The sequence below is a fragment of the Orcinus orca genome, chromosome 7 (genome assembly GCF_937001465.1).
Source record: "Orcinus orca chromosome 7, mOrcOrc1.1, whole genome shotgun sequence".
Lineage (NCBI taxonomy): Eukaryota > Metazoa > Chordata > Mammalia > Artiodactyla > Delphinidae > Orcinus > Orcinus orca.
The window spans coordinates 118,046,470-118,062,408 of record NC_064565.1 but is presented as its reverse complement, the minus strand read 5'-3'; the positions used below and the strand labels follow the sequence as shown (position 1 = coordinate 118,062,408).

At 58.5% G+C, this 15,939-nt stretch overlaps 1 protein-coding gene across 1 annotated transcript in view; it reads left to right on the top strand.

Moving 5' to 3' along the window:
* Positions 1 to 15,939, top strand: part of PER2 (period circadian regulator 2) — a 40,398-nt gene that overhangs the window by 17,806 nt on the left and 6,653 nt on the right. The window contains exons 7-20 of the mRNA XM_004262543.3: positions 592 to 643; positions 1,721 to 1,863; positions 3,468 to 3,546; positions 5,739 to 5,845; positions 6,440 to 6,593; positions 6,801 to 6,909; positions 7,630 to 7,755; positions 8,213 to 8,297; positions 8,769 to 8,931; positions 9,018 to 9,142; positions 9,971 to 10,135; positions 11,123 to 11,377; positions 13,390 to 14,210; positions 15,325 to 15,511. Of these exons, the coding sequence (XP_004262591.1) occupies positions 592 to 643; positions 1,721 to 1,863; positions 3,468 to 3,546; positions 5,739 to 5,845; positions 6,440 to 6,593; positions 6,801 to 6,909; positions 7,630 to 7,755; positions 8,213 to 8,297; positions 8,769 to 8,931; positions 9,018 to 9,142; positions 9,971 to 10,135; positions 11,123 to 11,377; positions 13,390 to 14,210; positions 15,325 to 15,511 (2,571 nt within the window). The remainder of the gene's footprint in view (positions 1 to 591; positions 644 to 1,720; positions 1,864 to 3,467; positions 3,547 to 5,738; positions 5,846 to 6,439; positions 6,594 to 6,800; positions 6,910 to 7,629; positions 7,756 to 8,212; positions 8,298 to 8,768; positions 8,932 to 9,017; positions 9,143 to 9,970; positions 10,136 to 11,122; positions 11,378 to 13,389; positions 14,211 to 15,324; positions 15,512 to 15,939) is intronic.

The window sequence follows — 15,939 nt, the reverse complement described above, 5'->3', positions numbered from 1 at the left end:
CCAACCAGCAATCATCTACTTCTCCTCATTTCTTTTGAGTAGAGGAAGCTTTACCTGAAAGACCAGAGTCTAAGATTTCTTTTTCTAAAATGCGTTTATTGTGGAAACACCATTCTGTCATCTCTGATGAGGTCACCCAGTCGAACTCGTGTTTTTACTAGACATTTTAAATTTTAAAGTAAGTTAATATTTAGGAAAAGGATTGATGTAAGCTGTGAAATGCCCTGAGTTGCTTCTATTAGAATTAAATATCCCCCAAAATATGTAGGTTGAAATGTCCAGGGCTTTATATGCAAAAATTCTGCACGTCAGTCAGTACGTCTTCCACAGTTAAATTGGTCGTTAATTAGTGTGTTTGTAGCAGCGCTTTTCGCACGGCATAATTTGGTGAGTGCACACTCGTGAAATAGATTTCTCCTTAGTCAGAACTGTGGTACAAGGTCTCTGACCTAAGGGCTCTGCTCAGCGCCAGGTAAACGTGCATCCCACCTTGACTCTCGATCCTCCTGCCTCTGCCTGGTCTGTGGGAAGTAAGAGCACTGTCCCTGGTCAGGGTGTAGCTGGGTGAGTGACTGGGGCCTTTTCTTTTAGACTCTTTTACTCAAGAATGCGTGGAGGAGAAATCTTTCTTTTGCCGCGTCAGGTAAGCCCAGGTTTTCCTGAATTTCATTGCACAGACGTTTCATCATGAGGGCCTCTCGCAAAGGCGGAGGAGGTGCAGGGGTGCCCTCCACATGCCGCCAGCCGAGGCCACAAGCCTGCCCAGGCCCCGTTCTTTGGGGCTGAGGTGCTGCAGGAGCATCTCTGCCACATAGCATGAGTGTTCCTGGAAAGTCCGCGTGAAGACACGTTTCCACAAGCGGAGTTATTTGTTTTGTTTGGGGAGGGGGGGTGCCACTTGGCTTGTGGGATCTTAGTTCCCTGACTCGGGATTGAACCCAGTCTCCGGCAGTGAAAGCGCCGAGACCCAGCCACTGGACCGCCAGGGAATTCCCGAGCCGTGTTTTAAATGTGCACAAGATATTAAGACAGCCTGGTCAACGCTGGAGCGCTTTGCCTGCTCCTTGGGGGAGTGTCGGCCTGGGGAGCCCGGATTTGCTGTCCGTGACCCAGGAAACCGGCCGGCAGCCCCCACCTGGGAAGGCATGAACCCCGTGGTCCGCGAGGACCCCAGAAGCATGTGTGGCCTTTGGTTCGAGTGTACCTTTTTTCAGGGAGAGCCCCGTAGCTTTCCCAACAGGTTTTTGGCCCCAAGTCGCGTGACCAGTTGAGCATGCAGCTGCGGTATCAGGAGTGACCCTGGCCAGACACTGGCACCCTCGGAAGCTGGGGCTGGGACCCCCCGTTGGAGCAGCATCCTCTCCCCAATTAAAATGCAAACTACTCCAGAGAAGGGCCCCTGAAGCTCCCATGACTCAGGCCGGTGACTCTCCAATTGACCCCTCACTGTCACCGGACGTCTGAGGGTGAGGACAGAGGAGCAGGGTTGGGGGTTCCAGACCCTCGGGCGGGACGGAGGCACAGACCACAGACCGAGGGAGCACGTGCGGCTCGGCCTGGGTCCCCAGGTGAGGGGCCTGGCTCTGCTCTGCAGGCGTCCATGCAATAAATAAAAGGATTGCTGAGACGTAACAGCTGTCGCTGGGGGCGAGGTAACCCGCAATAAAGGAGGACTCCTTCGGTCGTAATCCCAAACCTCTCGTCGTGCCCTCCTCCGCAGTGTCGGCAAAAACCACGAGAGCGAAATCCGCTACCACCCGTTCCGCATGACGCCCTACCTGGCCCAGGTGCGCGACCAGCAGGGCACCGAGAGCCAGCTGTGCTGCGTGCTGCTGGCAGAGAGGGTGCACTCGGGCTACGAAGGTAACGGCTGGCCCAGGCCACTCCCTCCCTTCCTCCTGTGGTTCACATACGTGTGTGAGGTGGGCTCCCGGCCCCTGCCTCTCCCCAGCCTCGGGCAGGGCCTCCATCTCCCTCAAGACTTGGCACCCACCTTTGTCACCGGGCCCTCCCTGTAGTCCCATCCACACCACCTCCCCTTGTCGGCTAAAGGCTCCGGGCCCTGGCATCTCTCACCTGGGTCCAGCCCGTCACTGGACCGTGGGTGCCTTCACCTTTCCCTGGCCACGGCCTTCCGTCCACGTAGCCTCGATGGGTCCAGGGCCCACGTCCCTTCTGTCCTCGCACTCCCCGGCCTCTGAGGTGCGGAACCCCAAAGCAGCCACCGCCTAAGAAGTAAGTGCTGGGCATTCCTCCCTGCTCACCTTGGTCCATCCCACCTCCTGCTGGACGTCCCGCCCTCCGGTACGGCCTGGCTTCTGCGGACCAGCTGTGGAGCCTCCAGAGTCCAGCGTTCCCCTGACCCCCAGTCTCTGTCCTGCTGTTTCCTCCCCTAGGGCTCCTCCCCTCCACCTCTGCCTGTAGAAACCCAGTCGTCACAGCAGGCTTACCTCACCTGGTGTCCTTTTCTGGACCTGCTGGCTCCTCAGGCCACCCCTCCCAAAGGACCCAAGGCGCTTTGCCACGCTGCTGGTATCCTCCCAGCAGCCCCTTCTCATAGGCTTTCTCGTGGCACGGCCTCGTGCTGGCCACGAGACCTGGCCAGGAACCTAGGTCCTCGCCATGGCGACTCAGCAAGTCACGAGATTTCAAAATTCTCTGGAAGCAGGGCCATCTGTAAGTCCTGAACCACAGGGGTCCAGTTTAGTCCAGGTTTAATTGTACTTATAATTGTCTCTCAGTGGTTAATGATGTCTTTTTTAAAAAGGCATTTCTTAAAAGTGATAGAAATGTTTTAGGTATATGAGTTTCTTTCAGATGTTTGCTGGATTCCCACATATAGAACATTCTCTTCTAAATATTCAGTAAAGGTTTAGAGGGGTTACTCAGATCTCAGCATGATCAGCATCTCCTTCAAGAATGAAAAGTTTTGGAATTTTGAATGTTTTGCCCATGAATTTGGTAGTTGAGGAAAATTCTGCATATGTGACTTCCTTTATGAAAATTACTCTTATCACCTCTGCCCACCTTAGAAACTGTGAAGTCCCAATACAATGACGTTTGCTGAGAATTTTGAATCCAAATACTTTACTCCTTTAAAAAAGATAATCTGTTCAGTTCACTATCATTGGATCTTAAACATCATGAAGACGGCCTTCCAGCAGGATTTTGCTGAAAGAAGCCAAAACCTCACCACGTGGTTCTGCTAACATGGCAATTCCTAGCTTTCTAGACTAAAACTGGTCCCCTAAGAAGTTGAGAAGCCTGGCTGGTGGTCACCAAGCGTAGGGTCTGTTCTTCACCCTTCAGGACGTGCTCTGTTGTTCAGAGTCCACTGTTAATTTTTTCTCTAGCTACCCATCATTCTGAATCTATCAACACGTGGTGTTTTCCAGTAGTTGTAGTATGACTACATAAAGTACGTATGTCTTAGAATCAGAAATCCGTGCAAAATTCTTTTCTTTCAGCCCCTAGAATCCCTCCTGAAAAGAGAATTTTTACGACCACACATTCGCCAAATTGTTTGTTCCAGGACGTGGACGAAAGGTAAGCGATGCGGCGCCGTCCCCCTGCCAGTGCTCGCCTCTGCCGCGGTCCTGGCCTTGAAGTCAGTATCGCGTCTGCAGCCGGTCGCCCCCTCTCCCCAGATATTTTGTGTTTCAGCATTATCGTGGTAGTTACTTAATAACTAAATAAAGCTCAATCAATTTTCATGTTTTTGACGCTAAAGCTAAGGCTGCATGTTATGTGTAATAATCAATTAAAACATTTAATTATACATAGACAATGAGATAATTATGGAATTACACTGAAAACCTCCTAAGGTATGGACGCTGTGTAGATGGGGCCTTCTAGGGAGCTGGTCATCATTCTAACTGAGCCTGTCTTTATTACCTTGTTTAATAAACCCGTTTCAAAAATTGGGCACATGAGTAAAGGCTGGTACAACCAGGGACCGTGTGCCTGGGGCAGTGTTAGGACACCCTTGGCAGGATCCCAGCACAAGTGCATCCCCCAGCCTGCATGCCACAGGCTGCTACAGGGAGGGGGCCACCTCGTACCTCTGCCCAGAGCCCATTCAGACTCCCCTCCTGCGTCTCCCACCCAGGGTGCTGTAGCTGGTGCCCATGGCCCCGCTGCAGTCGGGAGCACTGACCATTCTGAGAGGGCTCTGGGTTCTCTGGCATCGGGTCAGGGGCCCTGTGTGACTCCCCTGGCTCCTGGCAGACGCACGAAGACGCAGAGAATGCCGCGGCTGCCGGTGTGATCAGGGAGGAGTCTCCTGGGAAGACACACGGGAAACACGCTGGGCTTCATGCAGTGGCATCCGTGGAGGGTCAGGACCTCCTCGCAGCCGGCACCTGGCCTGGGACACGAGGTGCCCCCTCGGATGCAGGCCACGGGGCCTGCTGGACAAGTTCTGCTCTTGGGCAGCCAGGGCCCATCAGCCTCCACCAGCCCCTGACTGCTCAGGTGTGCCCTGCCGGCCACCTGCGGCAGAATCTCCGGAGGGACAGCGTCGGGTGCAGGTTCCCAGGCCCCGCCCAGCCCTGCCCAACAAGATCTTGGAGGTGGGGGACTGGGAGCTGCATTTGTGTAGCAATCCCAGGATAATTTTTATTCCTCCAAAAGACTAAGAACTCCTGTCTGCAGCTGCCCCAGGTGCCCACTCATTTGTGTGCAGGAGGGCTGGTGAGCAGGTCGTTACAGGCCAGCAGGCTGCAGAGCCTTCCTCAGCAAAGCCCAGTGGGCAGCCCAGCCCACGAGCCCAGGCTGGCCGGGCCTCCCCCCTCTCCTCCGGCCAGGCCTTGGCCAGGGACATTCTGTACATCCTGTGCAAAGGAAGACACGAGGCCCAGAGAGCATGCCTCAGACAAGGAGGAGGGAATCCGAGAATGGCGCCGGGCCCGTGAGGAAGTTCCACCCCACACAGAAGAGGCAGCCTTCACTCTAACGATGCAGGAGGACATCCTCCACCAGAACAGAAGGGTTTGGGAAAACAGCTGTTGGGATGAAAGAAGACGGGCCTGAGAAGGGGAAGGCCGAGCTGCAGCTCAGAAGCGGGGATGGCAACTGAGCGGGGACGGCACAGGGTGCTGGACACACAGAGGGGACGGGACACGACAGAGGGAAGGGGGACTACAGAAGTTCAGTGCAAGACATTGCCCAGAAAGCAAAACAGCTCCCAGGGAAGACCTGACAGGCACAGAGCGAAGGTCCCCAGCCAGTGGTGGCCACTCCTGGGGAGCCGTGGTCAATTGGACCGGACACAGCGACCACACTTAGAGCTGGAGCAGAACACCTTGAGCTGGAAAAGACGCACATGGGCGGGGTTTTCCTGGTCCCAGCAAACTTGTTAAAAAAAAAAGTCCATGTCAGGCCACATCTAGCCAAACTCACAAACGACACAAAACAAGAAAAAGGTCTTAGGAGAAGAAAACAACATTGTCATGATCAATTCAGGAAATAGACGCAGAGCTAGAGCACTGAGCCTGTAACGGGCAGGGACTTGTAGGGCCTTATTTCCTATCGCAGACCCTCGGCGATGCTGCCGTCGTCTGTGTGCTAATTAGTTAGAAGACTGACTGTTTCTTTGCTAGCATGAGACCCACATTTTGGTCTTTGGGGAATTTGGAGTCGGACTCGTTCCTGGAGGTGGTCGGCTGCCCCGTTGGGAGGCTGCATTCTGGCTCGTGTCCTGAAGCGCAGCCGTGACCCTGTGTGCACTTGCTTTGCAGGGCGGTCCCCCTCCTGGGCCACCTGCCCCAGGACCTGATCGAGACCCCTGTACTCGTGCAGCTGCACCCCAGCGACAGACCCCTGATGCTTGCCATCCACAAAAAGAGTAGGTCCCCTTCTCACGGTCCTTCCCGGGGGCATGGACAAAGCTAGCGCACTCTGGGGGTGTCTTCCCGAGGTCAGCACCCACCGGGAGGGGTCCAGTGGGCTGCGGGCAAGGGGTGCCCCGCCCCCGGCCTGAGTCCCGGCGCTGTCGGTTGGTTGAGAGTCGCCCTCGGCCCGAGTCCTCGGCCTCTCATCTTTTACCATTGGCTTCGCCAGCAGGCGGGAGGAGGAGAGACAGGGTCAGCTGCGGTGGGGGGTTGGGGGGTGGTCTGCCCAGGCCAGGGGCTGGACGACACATGTCCCCAGCAAGCCCAGGCCTCACCGACACAGGTGACACTGAGCGTCCCACTGGCAGCAGACCTGTGAGGCTCGAAGGGAAGTGTGTCCTAAAACATGTAAGGACACTGCCGCAAACAGTCCCCGGTCGCAATTTAAAGCAAGATGGGAGATTGAAAGTGGTGGCTTTGAAGAGGTATTGGCACCTCCTAAGTTTTCAGATGATTCCAGAATCAAGTGCATCTCCACGTGTCTTTTCTTGTACCGCGAACACCAGTTGAATCTCTTCGCTCCCTGAACTCTGTTTTCGCTCTCCTAGTCGTGCAGTCCGGCGGGCAGCCTTTCGACTATTCCCCCATCCGGTTCCGTGCCCGGAACGGGGAGTACGTCACACTGGACACCAGCTGGTCCAGCTTCATCAACCCGTGGAGCAGGCAGATCTCCTTCGTCATCGGGAGACACAGAGTCAGGGTGTGAGTGCCCCCAGTGCCCGGGGGGCTGGGAGACCAGGACCCCGGTCACCTCCCATCACGTGCTTGTGCTGACCTGCCCCCTGCCCCCTGGGGGGCCCCAGCCTCGTTCAGGCAGAGCAGTGAGGGGGGGGAGGCAGGTGGCGGGCCGGGGGTCTGCAGAGAGGAGGGCGGGGCCCCGACTCACAGAGACAAATGAAAACCACGCAGGGGGCCTTTGAATGAGGACGTGTTCTCGGCTCAGACGCACGTGGAGGAGAAGGCCCTGCAGCCCGGCACCCAGGAGCTCACGGAGCAGATCCACCGGCTGCTGCTGCAGGTGGGTGTGCTGCCTACACGCCCTCCCTCCTGCCCCCGCAGGCAGCCCAGAGCTGCCCTGCGGCCTGGGGGCCCCCCACCCCCCGTTCTCAGGCCCTTCTTCTCCTTCCAGCTCTGCCCTGCGCCCTGCTGCGCATGGTGGTGGTCTCTGTCCCACCCGCGTGGGCCTTGCCCGCGTGGGGGCTGCCCCCGCCTCGCACATTCAGGGCATCTGTGTCTGAACCACAGCTCTGGGCAAGTGGCTGAAGGGCGCACCCCAGCCCAGTGCCCACGTCCCAGGCGCCAGCCCACACGTGACCCCCGTGGGTGGAAGGGGGGGGCATCCCTGCAACACGGGACGTCGCGCTGGCCCCAGGGGGAACTGAGGACGCCCCTCCCTGTCCCTGGGGACACAGCACTCAAGACAGATTTCTGCAAGCACGTTGGCCCCACGAGGAGTGGCCTCCTGCCTCTCGGTTCCGGGGGCTGTGGGAACCGTCAGGCACCTTGTTTTGTTTCCAAGCCCCGTGGCCATGGACTCCCTGTTGGTGGAGTCTCCTGGGGATTGGGATCCAGGACCAGCCCCGCGGGTGGAGCCTGGGAGCCCACTGCAGCCTGACCCTGGGTCCAAGCCCGGCCCCACCTGGCCCCCGCCGAGGGCCCCTGGGCAGGTTGCGGCGCCTCTGAGAGAAGGCGGGCGCGCCCCGGCCCGTCCAGAGTCCTTCTGTTGCTGTCTCCCCAGCCTGTCCCACACAGCAGCTCCAGCGGCTACGGGAGCCTGGGCAGCAGCGGGTCCCACGAACACCTCCTGAGCCAGACCTCCTCCAGCGAATGCACCGGCCAGGAGGACCCCTGCCGGAGGAGAGCCGTACGTGCCCCTCTGTCCCCCTCTGTCCCCCTCTGTCTCTCATCTGTGACTCACATGTCTGAGCACTTTAGAAACAGCCCTCGCCGGGGCCGAGCCTTTCCGACCTCACCTGCTCCTGGCTGCTCTGAACTTGGCTCACCTGGGACTTGTTGTGTAACTTCGAAAGGGTGGAGGCAGCCACAGACTGGCTAGAGGTTCAGGTGAAAATTATTTAACAGGCCAATCAAGCAAAAGTGAGGAGTTAACTGTAGGGTTAGGGTTAGAAAGAAGAAAGTGTAACCTGCCGTTCCCTTTACTTCCTATTCTTCCGAATCGTAAACTCTGCTGTCTCTAGTTCTGCCTCTCGGGTCTCATTCAGAACTTGCTGCTGTTGCTGGGATTAATCCTGCTTTGCTCTTTCCAGGGTGGGGCAAAGGCTGCGGGGTCTCCCAGGGTGAATGATGTGTTTTTCTTCCAGGAGATTTGTAAAAATGGTAAGAAGGTCAAAAGCAAAAGCCCTTGTCCGGATGAATCTGGAGAAAAAAAGAACGCGTCTGCTGCAGGTAACAAATGATCCAGCATTTCCTTAGTGAGACTTCAGCGTGGTGAGGCGAGGAGACGGAAAGCTGTACTGCCGGCAATTATGGTTACAATTGTTATTCCCGCCAAGTCATGTTTGAAAAGACCGACCCTCCCCAAGGCACGGAGCGTCCACTGACCATAAGGCGCCTGTGATCTTATTGGCCCTGAAAGTTTCAGGAGTTCAAGTGAAGAACTGACCTTTCCCACTGCTGAGTCCCTGACCCTGGGGACAGGCCGGACCGAGTGCCGCAGAGAGAGCGCCCCCCAGGCCCCCCTGCGGATGGCATAGCAGTGCTGCATGAATAGCAGGCTGTCTCCGGGTCTCTGCGTCCATGAAGCGTATTCTGAGGCCCCAGCCTTATCTTTAGGTAGAATTAGGTGCTTTGTAAGTATAGAGTGTACTCCGGGGAAAACAAGGATTAACTGAAAAAACAATGTTGTCGTTCCTCCAGAAATGCAGAGCAGTTCCCCGGCTCAGATGAAAGCTCTTGCAGCCACGGAAGAGGACCGCTCCAGGGCCAGCCTGCCCGAGGCCGGCCTTCCGGAGGAGCTGGCCTTCAAGAGCCCGCTCGCGGGCTCCTACCAGCAGATCAGCTGCCTGGACAGTGTCGTCAGGTGCGGCCCTCTGGCCTCCCTCCCCGCCCAGCTGCTCACGCTGTGGGGCTCTCTGTTACATGAAGCCCTTTATCACCCGCCCACAGGTACCTGGAGAGCTGCAGCAAGGCCACCACCCTGAAGAGGAAGTGTGAGTTCCCGGCACACCTCCCCACGCGGAAGGCCAGCGACAAGCGTGAGGCCACCGCCGGCCCCGGGCCACATGCCGCAGGTACCTGGTTCGTTTGAGCTGTTAACTGCGGGATAACTTAGACCCTCTCTGGTGGGATCAGGCATCATTTGAGGTCCTGGAGCCCCTTTTTCCAGGTGGATTCTGAGTGGCTTCAGGGACACGGTATTAGGGTATAGGCTATTTTTTACATGACCAGAGTAGCTCAGAACTTCTTATGAGCTGGAGATAAAGGTGGTCCTGGGCTTTGAGGGCTGGATCCTGCGGGGCTGCTGGAGGCTGGGGCCTCTCGGGCTGTCATTCTTGGGCGTCTCAGAGGAGGCCTGGCCTCTGAGGGTCAGTGACCCCACGAGTCAGATGAGACCTCAGGCCCTTCAAACATGAGGGCGTTGCTGGCGGCCGCCACCAGGATCAGAAGTAGGGTCTCCCATTGTAGACGGAAGCCCAGGCGACCGGACAGCCGTGCCCTGGTGGAGTCTGGCCCAGCCCGCAGGGAGGGAGCGCCACCTGCCTGCCTGCACTCAGCAGACGGGCTCCTGACTGCCGGGCGGCCCTCCCCGCAGGCCCACGGCAGAGGCCCTGACCCAGGGCACCGTGGTCACCTGCCACCTGCCGCCTCCCTCCTCCCAAAGGACTCAGGAGGTCAGGGCGGCGGCGTTTCCATTTCAGAATCTCCTCCTCTCCGCCATCCCCCGTGAATAAACCCCTGAGGACACAGTGTCACCTGCCAGGACGTGTGCAGACTTGCAGCTGCCCCCCGCCCCCACCCCCGCCCCCGGTACTGGGCACCACCTAGGCCTCCACGCGGCTCATCCCTACAGTACGTTTTTATCACATTTTTGTGTCTTGCTTCCATTTTCCCTTATAAAGAGACCGCGTCACCCTTCAAGGTGAACAGCCACACGGACGTCAGCACGCACTTGACCTCACTGACGCTGCCCAGCAAGGCACAGAGCGTGGCGTCCCTCACCAGCCAGTGCAGCTACAGCAGCACCATCGTCCACGTGGGCGACAAGAAGCCGCAGCCTGAGCTCGGTACGCGCGCTGCTCCTCGGGTGATGTCAGGAGGAATCGGACTTGAACGATAGAGATGAGAAGCTTCGACTGCCGTCCTCAGATTCTCTTTAAGTTTATCCAAGTGTGGAGGTAGCTACACAGCCCAGTGACAGGGGTGCAGGAAATCCATGCAATGCCGGGCGGGGGTGGCCACGCCTGTCCTGCCCCCGCTGCGCTCTGGCTCCACCTGTGACAGGTGTCTGCTCAGGTGTCGATACGGAGGGGCCTCCCAGGACCAAGCAGGGGTCCCAGGACTCCCCCTTCGTTGGTGCCGAGAGAAGCCTGGGGACGAGCCCCCGCCCAGCATCCCGCTTCCTTGGATGGGATTACAAGCCTTGCCCTCCCCATGTGAGGACAGGAGCCAGTGCGGGTCGTAATAGCAGGACAACCAAGGGTGTCACACTGAGCTGTTCTTCAGATACCACAAGTAAAACGAATCCTGAATTCGTTCTTTGCTTGGAAGGGGGGCGTGATGAGGGCAGAAGTACACATCAGAGAGTCAATGTCCAACCCCTTCAGGACGGTCTGTGGTCCCACCAGCCCCATCCTGTCTGCACCCGCAGTTCCACTGGCCACACTGTCAAGCCCGTGATCCTGAGCCAGGATGAGGCTGTGCGCCAGCCTTAGCCTCTTGCTCTGAAAGCACAAGACAGCCTGGAGTGTCTGCAGCGTCAGAGGCTGAAAACCCCCCGAGGTGCCCCAGTTTAGAGGACTGATCCCGGAGCCCCTGGGTAATGGGGCTTCCTACCCCTTTTGTCATTAACTTTCTCAGAAAGCTAAACAAATACATCATGTTGTGGGCATGCTGTGGGCATCGTGAAGGAATCTTATCCCCATGCTGTGGGCCTCGTGAAGGAATCTTCTGTGCGAATGATTTCTATTCTTCATAGGTGCGGTGTGCATTTTTTCAGCCATTTTAAAATAGAAGGGCCCTTGCAGATGAGAGCTGTGCGTCTTCTGTTACAGAGACGGTGGGAGATGCTGCCAGTGGGCCCGGGTCTCTGGACTGCCTGGCGGGCTCCGTGCTGCCCTGCAGCCTTGGCCACGAGCAGGGGCCCTTCCGGAAGCTGGGCCTCACCAAGGAAGTGCTGGCCGCCCACACCCAGAGGGAGGAGCAGAGTTTCCTGCTAAAGTTCAGAGAAATAAGAAAGCTCAGTGTCTTCCAGTCTCGCTGCCATTACTACTCACAAGACAGATGCAAGGGGCAGTCGAATGAAAGAGGTAGGTGGTAATACCTGAGCTAAAAGTGGATTTAGTTTTTAACTTTATTCTTAATGTTACTGAATCTAGCGCTGCTTTCAGAAGGCGAAACGTCCCCAGTTTGGGACACGTGGGTTTGTAAGAAGCTGTTGGAACTTGACCAGTGGTGTTCTCAAGGATGTCACTTTGTGTTCCCAAGGGAGCAGTGCTGTAAATAGTGGTGACAGTCCCAGCCCAGCCCCCTGTGGAACGCAGGGCGGGCAGTTATGCTGCCATGCCAGACATTTCTTGCTTGGGTGACTCTGAGGGGCAAGAGACCCTACCCCACCTTCCCACCCAGACAGGACCCTCAGAGGACCAGCTGGGCTAATGCACCGCCCAGAGAAGGAGATGGCACTGACGGGGTGTTTGGTGTCAAGCCCCGGACGACACCGTAGGAGGGAATGGCGCCCTCCTCCCCACAGCACGTACGCTCCTGGTGGATCGGCCTCAGGGCCAGGCTGCCGACTCCAAGCCCGACAGAGCCCAGGGGTGCGTGAAGCTGCCCTTTAGGCTGAGAGCCATCAGGTGGTCAACGGGCAAGGGATGAAGTGGAACAGACGAGCTTCCCTGCCCCTTTTCTGGTCCAGGAGCCTGGCTCCCAACCCCCAGCCACCTTCCCAGGCCCCACTGACAAGGCCAAGCTGGTAAGAGACGCCGCCTCTTCCCTGGGCTCCCAGGCCGTGACACAGGGATCAGAGCTGAGAGCTAGTGAGCCCAGGGGACACACACCATGAGGACCCAACTCCCCCTGGTCTCTGGGCAGACACACCGAAACAGATGTCCCAGAAGTGAGAGGCTGACACACTCCTTAAGGAGTTTATCCCCAGACCCAGGGTTACTGCCAGCACATCGGGAACCTCTGTGGAAATCAGGAAACGGTGTCCACACCACCGTAGAATTCCAGCCCCCTCTTGCCCCCTTGGCCACGCATTTTGTGCAGTGCACAGACTGCACAGCTGTCCACAGCAGCCCCTCCCAGACCCTGGTGTGGCATCCCAGGAGCCCAGTGCCGTAGCTCCGGGTCCCAGTAGGGGGCAGATTTCCTGTAGGAAGAACACCAGGCAGAGAGGCTGAATGGCAAAACCTCCACCCGCTTAGCAGTCTGCTTTGGGCTGGCCCATTTGCCTTTATCGTGTGGCACGGCCGCCAGGGGATGTCCTCGCACACCTGCTGCAGGAGCCCAGAGTTACCCTCTGTGACAGGAGAGGAGAAGCTGAGGTTCCTGAGACCCGTTCCATTGCCCACCCCACCCTCCCCCCACAGCTCGGCATGACCCCCGAGCCCACAGTACTCCCAGCGCCGGCCGGTGCCCAGGGGAGGTGGGGGGGGACATGCCCAGGGTCCCGTATGTGACTGGGTGGAGCCCCTCCAGTCTCCTGAGAAAGGCCCTCTCAGCAGCGCTCACCATCAGAGAGGAAGACCTTGGTTCCAAGGGCGAGCGTTCCTTCGGCCCTTTGACTTCACTGGGCTGGAATCACAAGCTTTCTAAGCAGGAAACATCTCTTTTTAGGAACAGCAGCGATGAAGCTCGTAACACTGACATAAGGTTAGATGAGACCAGCGGTTCTGCCTCTAAGGTGTCACAAACCGCCCTTGGGGAATAGCGTGGACTTCCAGCTTTCTTACTGTTCTGGACAAATAAAACGTTCTTGATGCCACTTGTCACTATTACTTCATGAAAGAAACGGCATTTTAATATGAGAAGAAAGCAAGGAATGTGATCTCGCAACAAAGGGTGGTCCTTTAAATGGATTGAATCTAGTTTTATGAAAACCTAACGTTTTGCCCTGATTTTTCTCACTTTCCTGAGGATCCGGGAAGACTGGGTGGTGGCCCCGAGATCCCCAGGCTGGCGATGGGGAGGGTGGGACTCACTGTTGAACTGGGAGGCACCTTCAGGTTTCTGAGGTCCTACAAATCTCTGAAAATTGACGTAACAGGATATATAACATAATTTTTATGTTTTAACTCTTGTTTTCCCATTATTTTAGCTGCTCCCGGACTAAGAAATACCTCTGGAATAGATTCATCTTGGAAAAAAACGGGGAAGAACAGAAAACTTAAGTCCAAACGGGTCAAGCCTCGAGACTCCTCGGGGAGCCCTGGGTCCGGGGGGCCCCCGCCCCAGCGGCTGCCGCTGGTGGGCCTGAATGCCACCGCCTGGTCACCGTCGGACACATCCCAGTCCAGCTGCCCCGCGATGCCCTTCCCCACCCCGGTGCCTGCTTACTCCCTGCCCATGTTTCCAGCCCCAGGGATAGTGCCAGCTCCAGGGACCGTGGCAGCGGCACCTGGAACTCCCCACGCCGGCCTCGCGCTGCCCGTGGACACCCAGCGCGAGTTGGCGGTCCAGCCCCCACCGTCTGCCGGCCCCTTGCCCCCGGTCGTGGCCTTGGTCTTACCCAGCTGCTCCTTCTCCCCGGTGACCCCGAGCCTGCCCCCAGCTTTCTTCCCCAGCCAGCCGAACTTGCCGTCCGAGGTGATTCCTGCCTCGCAGCCTGAGTTCCCTGGTCGGACCTCATCCCCCAAACACCCGCACACGTGTGCCCTGGCAGAGTGCGGGCTGCCCGTGTCGCGCGTGACCGCCCAGGCCGCCCTGCCCTCGGCCGCGGGGTCCGCAGGCAGGACCTCACCGCTGCTCTTCCAGTCCCGCGGGAGCTCGCCCCTGCAGCTCAGCCTGCTGCAGCTGGAGGAGGCCCCCGAGGGCGGCTGTGCGGCCGCAGGGCCCACGGGGCCCACAGAGACCGTGCGAGCGGGGCCCGACTGCCAGCCTGGCTCATCCTGGGACCGGCAGCCCGAGGCACCGCCAACCGTAAGGATCTCCTGATGCCCTTTGTCTAACGCAGGCAGGTGGCGAACGCGGCCGCCTCGGGCGGGTCACGAACATCCTCACCTCAGGTGGTCCCTGCACTGAGGTTACTACCAGACCATTTCAATTCCGACATAAACACGTGTGCTAGGAAATAACACTTTCCGGGTAAAAGACCCTATCAGAGCAGACCAGTTTTTATTGTCTTGGGATCTGAAGGGGAAAAGGGAGATCGGTCGTCTGCTGGCGGATGCAGGCGCCAAACAGCCACAGGTGATTTCGTGACTCGTCGTCACGGGCCTCCAGGGTTTCAGTGAATGCTTCGAGGATAAAGCACAGTCAGGTGACAGGTCAGAACGGAGGCACCTTGGAGGGCAGCTGGCAGCAGAGGGGCTCACGGTGAAGGAGCAGGGCCAGGAGGGAGCTGGAAGCCAGTGCCGTGGGTGTGCATCCTCCCACGTCTTGAGGGACGTTGGCGTGTGCTCGTACTCGGTTAATGAAATTGTAGTTTGATTTCCAGTTAATGCTTCTGTGTCCTGAGAGCTTCGGTGTGTGGTCGCATCCGCTGAGGCAGTGTGATCCGTGGGCCCTCCGAGGAAGGAGCTGGGCGGGGCTCCCCTGCCCGTGCTCCTGGGAGAGCAAGTGGGAGCAGGGTGGTTGTCCCAGCACGGCTGCTGCCCTCCTGACTCCCGGGCCTACAGTCTGGGTTCCAAGGATTGGAGGGTTGGGGCACTCCCAGGCCAAGCCCCCCTCATGTCCAAGCCCGTCCCCACTCTGGGGGCGCAGGAGCCGGGAAGCCAGAGCCCTGCCTCTGCGAGGAGCAGCTTTGGGGTGCTGCAGGAGACACTTGCCCGCCTTGGCGGAGGAGCAAGCCTGAGGCTTCCCCCGCAGGGATCCAAGAGCTGCCGTCTTTAGTGGGACTCTCCCCAAACTAAATTTAATTAGATGGCATCCATCCCACTACCAAGAGTCCCGCTGTGGTCCCAGTAAGCACGGGGTCTGCGCATGTGGCACGTGGAGGAAGGGCCAGCGGTCCAAGGAGGGCGCACCCGCTGTGTCCCTGGGAGTCTGGTGCAGACCAGACACCTGACTCGGTGTCTCCTCCCTGTTCCCAAAGTGCGACAAGCCCAAGGACGTCCAGAGCAGCGACGCCCTGTGCACGCCCAGCGGCCTGCTGCGCCTCCTGCTGCGCGAGGACCTCTGCTCGGCCACGGGCTCAGCCCCGTCCGGGAGCGGGGCCTCCGTCACCTCCTACTCCCTGGGCTCCGGCTCGCTGGGCTGCGATGCATCTGCAAGTGGGGCCGGTATGTAGGTGGTGCTGGGAGCACCTGGGAGTCGGGGCGGGGTGGGAGGTGGCAGGTGTGTTTGGAAGATTCTCACGTGATACACCTGGGTGTCCTTGACTCTCCGGCCCCCAGGGAGCCAGTCACCCCAAAGCCGCAGGCTGACTTGGGCAGGGCCCCGACATGCAGGCATCCGGCTGCACCCCGAGCAGCTCCTCGGGGCCCTCGGCCGTTCAGACAGGCAGCTGGGCTCCTCCTACCCCGCTCCACCCGCGCGGACGGCAGCCCCGGCCTGCCCCACTTCCCTCTGTTGCCCGTCGCTCTCGACCTCAGCGGCACTGCAGGCCCCCCACCCCAGCTGGCCCTGCTTGGACTGTCCCTGGGGCTCCCCGGGTGTGCCGGGAGGGCTGGCAGCGGCTCGCCTTCCTGAGTTAGATCCCCTGGTGAGA